This window comes from Anopheles cruzii, chromosome 2, assembly GCF_943734635.1.
Source record: "Anopheles cruzii chromosome 2, idAnoCruzAS_RS32_06, whole genome shotgun sequence".
NCBI classification, from domain to species: Eukaryota; Metazoa; Arthropoda; class Insecta; order Diptera; family Culicidae; genus Anopheles; species Anopheles cruzii.
The window spans coordinates 20,215,788-20,221,637 of NC_069144.1; the positions used below are offsets into that span (position 1 = coordinate 20,215,788).

Genomic DNA, 5,850 nt, shown 5'->3' on the forward strand with positions numbered 1-5,850 from the left:
GTAAATATGTTTCAATGGCAAAATTAACAATAATTACAAATTTTCGACGGTTTCTATACCTAAGCTAATTCGAAAAAAAATCATCCTGATATTTTATAAAAAAAATTTATTGTGTTAAACTGAACTTTGTTCCGTTGGCTACAGTACACAAAATAAAAAACAAAACGTGAACCCACACACCTGCCTATCCGGGGTTTGCTGTCCCATTGCAACTGAAAATTGAAATAAACAATTTTAATCACACATTTAATAAAACTAAAGTTGTTTTCTTCTGAGTATGTTGTGTGTTTCGTTTTCTTATTGCTTATCTTGGTCAAACAGCTTTGCAGCAGAGCCGCGCTGTGGTAAGTGTTGAACATTAGGCGAATTCATATTTTCTTGGTAAATCGTTCTTTCGCACGACCCACAGTAAATAAATCAAATCAAACACCACAATCATGAAATAGCTGCTGTTTTATTTCTTCCGAGGGGGGCACGTTCACTAGTTGCTGCGGCCACCAATCACTTGACCTGCACATTTTTCAATGTCTGTGCCTTCACGTGGCCCTTGCCGGGCACGACGAAACATCCGTCCTTGTAACACGCGACCAGCTCATCGTTGGTCTTTAGATCTGGTGCGACGGTTTCGAATATTTTCTTCTTCGGATTCATTACGGCATCTGGGACGCGCGGGAAGCCTTCGACGTGCACCAAATCGCCCGGAACAGCGCCGGCGGGAGGCGCCAGAATTTCCACCCTATCGGCCGTCGATGCACACATAACCATGGCCTCCGACAGGATGCCGCGCATTTTGGCCGGCTTGAGATTACACAGCGCCACCACCAGGCGGTCCCGCATCTCTTCGATCGGCACGAACCGAACCAGCCCGGAAATGACGGTGCGCGGGGCCGCTTCTCCGCAATCGATCTTCTCCACGTACAGACTGTCGGCGTCGGGGTGTCGCGCCACGTCCACAATCCGTCCCACGCGCATATCCAACCGCCCAACGTCCACCGGTGGCTCTTCAGTGGGCGCCGACGAGGCTGCTGCCGATTGTTTTCCCTCACCGGTCGGTTTCTCCTTTTTCGGTTTCTTCTCCTTCGTCGGTTTGTTGGCGCTCTGCTGCTCCTGTGTTTGCTTAACCGCGAGTGGTGTAGCTTCTGCTTTCGTTGGCACTACTGCGGCACTCGGTGGTTCGGTGGTCTCTGTCTTAACTGTCGCCGGGAGAACTACCGCTCCGTCCCGTACCTCATCCGGTGTCGGTACGGGTACTTGGATCCTGCCTTGCGCTACTTCTAGCGCGATAAGCTTCTTCCGGTACGTTTCCACCTTCGACCGCAGCACTTCATTTTCCTTCTGTAGCTCCACAATCTTACGCTGGGCTTGTTCGTTCTTGATCGTTTTCAGCTTTCAAAGTTAAGGCCAGTTGAGAAGTGGAGAAAGAAAACATCAGCCACAAGTCAGCTCGAAATCTCGTGGTTCGATACCAACCTCCAGCTTCAGCGACTGCAACAGGTCCTCGGCCGCTTTGTTGTTTGAAAGAATCCGCTCCAAATCGCTCATTTTTGGCGCCCGTGAAATCGCTACGACGAAACGTTTGAGGACCGCGCCGATTGGGATGCTGAACATCGACCAAAACGAGTGGACCGACGAAATTGTGCAGTTTCGAATCAAAACAATACGATCTTAGTAGTCTGACAGCAAGAGTCCGGAGCAAGAGACAACGTGGTGACAAATGGATGCAAACTGTCAAAACAACAATTCCCGAATGGGAAAATCACAAACAATTCAACAGTCTGGCTGTAAAAATTATATATGCATTTCTAGCAACGAACAAAATACGTACTCTTTGGTTTTATGTTATGTTTTAGGTTCCTAAATTCGGCAAACAAAAAGAATAGCAATTCAAGAAACCATCAAATAATTCAACCAATCGAACGCAAACGCTGTGGAAATACTGCTTCAGCTGTCAAAAGGCGTTTGGCAACTGTTTCTGCGTTGGTGTTGGTGTGTCGTTTGATAAGCGCTCGCTTTGAACCATTCCCAAAGATTGATTAAGTTGCAGCCACACAAAAACCGAACGGGAAAGCGGAGAAAGAACCACTCGTGTAATCGATCGTTACGTTCCGACCAGCATGACCGGACGGGGCCGTAATCAGGGCACCAGGCTCGAAACCACCATCGAGCAGTGCCGCAGCGAGGGCCGATGGAAACGAGTGATCGAGCTGGCGGAAGAGCTAAGACCTGGCGGCTATCCACAAGGTACGTTCCACTATCCAGAAAGGAGAGCTTCCAACGGACTGAACGTTTGGGTTTTTCTTCCGATGACAGAGTGTCTGGCCAACTTTCTGACGGGCGAGGGCAAGCTGGAAAGCTACCTGGAGGAGCATCCTCCGGTCGAGGACAACTACTCGAAGGCCAAGCTGGGCCTGTCGGAGGCCAAGCGCTACCTGAACTCGGTCACCGGCGAGCACGGCAAAAAGGCGGGTTTCGCACTCGACGCCCATCTTCTGCTGGCTAAGCTGTACTTTGCCTGCGGCCAGTACGAGGAAGCGTTGCAAAACTTTGTCCTCGCCGAGCTGAACACCCTCTCGGAGAAGCACTTGTCATCGTGCGTTAAGAAAACTGCGTCTCCAGCTAGCCGGAACCTGCTGACGGTCAATGTTTGTATTTTGCAGGAGAAGCATACGGATACTTGCGGAATCGTACGCCATCAAGGGGATGTGTTTGGAGAAGAACGGTTCGAAGGCTCCGTCAAAGTTCAAGCAAGCCGAACAGGAATCGGAGATGATAACGTGTTTCGAGCGTGCCGCTGACCTCGGCATCCTGTACTTGCAAGGGCTGGACAGCAGCAGCAACAACACCACCCTTAGCAGCAGCAACACGAACACCACCTCCGGTGTAGCTGGCCAAAGTGAAGTGCGGCGTATGGGGGCCATTCTGGAGACAGGGCTACAACGGGCACCGATCGTGCTTATCAAGGCAGGCAAGCTGCAGAATGCGATCGACCGGTACCGATCGATGCTGAGTGCGGTTGAAACGAAGGCGACTCAAACGCTGCGCCTAACGCTCGCTCGCCAGCTGGCCGAAGTGTTGCTACGGGGCGTATCCGGTACCATCTACACGCCCACCGCAAACAGCAGCACTCCGACGCACCGATCGGCTCACGGCAGCACCAAACGGTTGTGGGAACCGCGAAAATATTCCGGCCGCCAGCAGTTTGTGCCGAAGAACCAGCACGAGGAAACCATCCTGCTGCTGCTGATCGCCGAAGCCCTTGCCGTGCGCGATGCCGTCCTGTCACAGAGTCCGGAGTTTCGCGAGGCACGCGTTCACTCGCTCGGCAACGCCACGGCCATATACGACCTCCTAACGCTAGCGACCGTCCGCTGGAACCAGGTCGGGCTGTTGCACGATTCGCTCGAGAAGGCGCTCAAGTTTGCGTTTGGCGAGAGCCACGTGTGGAAACAGTACGCCACCTGCCTGATGGCGCTGGGGCGCTACAAGCACGCGGTCTGCGCGCTAAAGGAGCACGCGAAGCTGGAACCTGCGGACAGCAGCGTATCGTGTTTAATGGCGGCCCGTATCTGTTACGAGCATCTCGATCAGGTGAAGGATGGTCTGGCGTTCGCCGAGGAAGCGCTGCGTAAGGAAGCGAAGGTCGGCGGAGTCGGCAATGGGCGTCGGTCAAGGGCGCAGCTGTACGTTGGGATCGGTCTCCAGCAGGTGGCCGTCTCGTCGAACTTGGTTACCGAAAAGGATCGCTACCATCGGCTCGCGTTCGAGGCCCTCGAGCGTGCGGCCCAGCAGGATCCGAACGATCATTTGGTGGAGTACTATCTGGCTTGCCAGTGCGCGTTAAACCATAACATCACCGAAGCCCTCGGTCACATCACCACCGCTCTGTTGCTGAGGGCCGAGCACGCGTCGAGCCTGTTGCTGTTTGCCCTGCTGCTAACGGCCAATCGGCGGCCCCGGGAAGCGCTGACGGTGGTACAGGATGCGGTCGAAGAGTTTCCCGACAACCTTAACCTGCTTCACGTGAAAGCCCACCTTGAGCTGCACCTACGCGACGTCGAGACGGCTCTCGAAACGGTGCAACAAATGTTCAGCATTTGGCGCGAGGTGTACGAGGTGCAGCTGGCCAATGCAGCCAACGAGCACGATCACGAAAAGCACTCCGATACACGCAGCGTGATGCAGATGCAGTCGTCCCAGATGTCCGACAAAGACTCCAGTGAGTGAATCACCAAGCACATTGCGATCGCCGATCGCCTTATTTCACACAACTCTGTCCGACTCCCGGTAGATTCCATCCATGCGGCATCATTAGCAGCGTCACGCATCGAGCATGCTCTGAGTGAAGCGGCTAGCTCCCTGAGCTCGTTCAGTCCCCGACCGGGGCCACAGAAGGCGTGGATGATACAGTTCAAGGTCTGGCTACTGCTGGCCGATGTCTATCTAGCGATCGAGCAGCCGAACGAAGCCATCAACTGTATCCAGGAGGCAAGTCTCATCAATCCCGTTTCGCACCAAGTAATGTACATGGTGAGTGAGTGTGCCTCAGATTGAACGTTGCACGGTCACAATCCCGATGACAAGCACCATTTCGATTACGTGTGTTGTTTCAGCGCGGTCAAATACACATCTTTCAGTCGCAGTGGCACGATGCGAAGCAGTGCTTTTTGAATGCCGTGTCCGCCAACCCGTACCACACCGATGCGCTCCGGGCCCTGGGCGAGGCCCATCTAACACTCGGTGAACCCAGGCTCGCCGAGAAGACACTGAAAGATGCGGCTAAAATTGATCCCAACTGTCCGAAGATCTGGTAAGGTGGTGAAAAGTGAGTTTACCTGGCCGCGCCCGGCTCAGTGTTGATTCGTGTTCTTGCACTTCCAAAGGTTTCTGTTGGGACGCGTCATGGAAAGCCTGGGCGACTACACGGCATCGGCCGACTGCATGGCCACGGCGCTGCAACTCGAACCCTTCTGTCCGGTTTTGCCCTTCAACACGATAGCCCTTATTTTCGATTAAACCTCATTTGTGCGGAGCTCGCACCAAGGGCGTCGTACCGACATTACCGAGACACTGTAGTATCCCAAATCGTTCCCAATCGTTCGTTAACTAATTTTAGGATCCGACTAATCACGAATCAACCCCCGGAGGGTTCCTGCTGTTCCTGCCGTTCCTGCCGTTTTGGACAATTTATTTCGAGTGGGCATCATCATCATCATATCAAACTTCTATCTTTTGACACGGGTGACGGGGCCCAGTTGGTACAAGTATTCGGTAGGGCATACTACCAAGCGTAATATGTAAGATCGACAATTATCGGTAGACAACCGTCTGGTTGGCGGTGTGGTTCGTTTGTTGGATTGCATTTCTTAAGCATCTTCTGCTGGCAATTATCGTTCGTAAACCAATGGTGGAAGTTGTATGAAAAATGGGTGGCCCACAGGTGCGTTTCTCGTTTCGTTTTTACTACTGTGATTGTATGTTACCGGTAAATATATAATAATGGCGCTAGTCACGAGCCATCTGCATTGTTCAAACCGAAATGTATTGTACTCTATGCGTGGTGTGTAATGTTATTGCGGCTGCCCATCGATAGCGGAAATAAACTATTTACTAATTGTTACGGACAGTAACATCAGCGGCTCGATAGCGCGGCGGTCGCGATAGGAGTGACGCTGATTTGGGGTAGTTCCGAGACCCACCCCCGAAGGAGTCCCCGGCCGGCGTCACGCGGAGAACAACCTCGATCACTCGCCCCCCGGAAGAGTCTCCGGCCGACGTCAGCCGAGGGTAACTTGACTTGACTTGATTTTGTATTATAGAGACGTTGAGCTGCAATAGCATAACATTTGCCTC

At 52.7% G+C, this 5,850-nt stretch overlaps 2 protein-coding genes across 2 annotated transcripts; one reads left to right on the plus strand and one right to left on the minus strand.

Annotated features, from left to right (window-relative positions):
* Nucleotides 1-451: 451 nt before the first annotated feature.
* LOC128278261 (aminoacyl tRNA synthase complex-interacting multifunctional protein 1) lies at nt 452-1,645 on the minus strand. Its single transcript, XM_053016948.1, has 2 exons — nt 1,471-1,645; nt 452-1,386 (listed from the first exon to the last, which is right to left on the minus strand). The coding sequence occupies exons 1-2, from the start codon at nt 1,606-1,608 to the stop codon at nt 502-504; spliced, it is 1,023 nt and encodes a 340-aa protein (XP_052872908.1). The 5' UTR covers nt 1,609-1,645; the 3' UTR covers nt 452-501.
* A 469-nt stretch (nt 1,646-2,114) lies between these two features.
* Nucleotides 2,115-5,476, plus strand: LOC128267220 (tetratricopeptide repeat protein 7B). The gene is made up of 6 exons (XM_053004020.1): nt 2,115-2,241; nt 2,311-2,590; nt 2,658-4,216; nt 4,289-4,527; nt 4,611-4,807; nt 4,881-5,476. The coding sequence occupies exons 1-6, from the start codon at nt 2,115-2,117 to the stop codon at nt 5,011-5,013; spliced, it is 2,535 nt and encodes an 844-aa protein (XP_052859980.1). The 3' UTR covers nt 5,014-5,476.
* The last annotated feature ends 374 nt before the right edge of the window (nt 5,477-5,850 follow it).

Bases quoted from the DNA above. Each gene is read 5' to 3' on its own strand.
- LOC128278261 (XM_053016948.1), bottom strand. From the start codon at position 1,608: ATGTTCAGCATCCCAATCGGCGCGGTCCTCAAACGTTTCGTCGTAGCG. The intron at 1,387-1,470 runs GTTGGTATCGAA...TAACTTTGAAAG, and splicing joins TGCAGTCGCTGAAGCTGGAG to CTGAAAACGATCAAGAACGA.
- LOC128267220 (XM_053004020.1), top strand. From the start codon at position 2,115: ATGACCGGACGGGGCCGTAATCAGGGCACCAGGCTCGAAACCACCATC. The intron at 4,217-4,288 runs GTGAGTGAATCA...GACTCCCGGTAG, and splicing joins GATGTCCGACAAAGACTCCA to ATTCCATCCATGCGGCATCA. The intron at 4,808-4,880 runs GTAAGGTGGTGA...GCACTTCCAAAG, and splicing joins CCCAACTGTCCGAAGATCTG to GTTTCTGTTGGGACGCGTCA.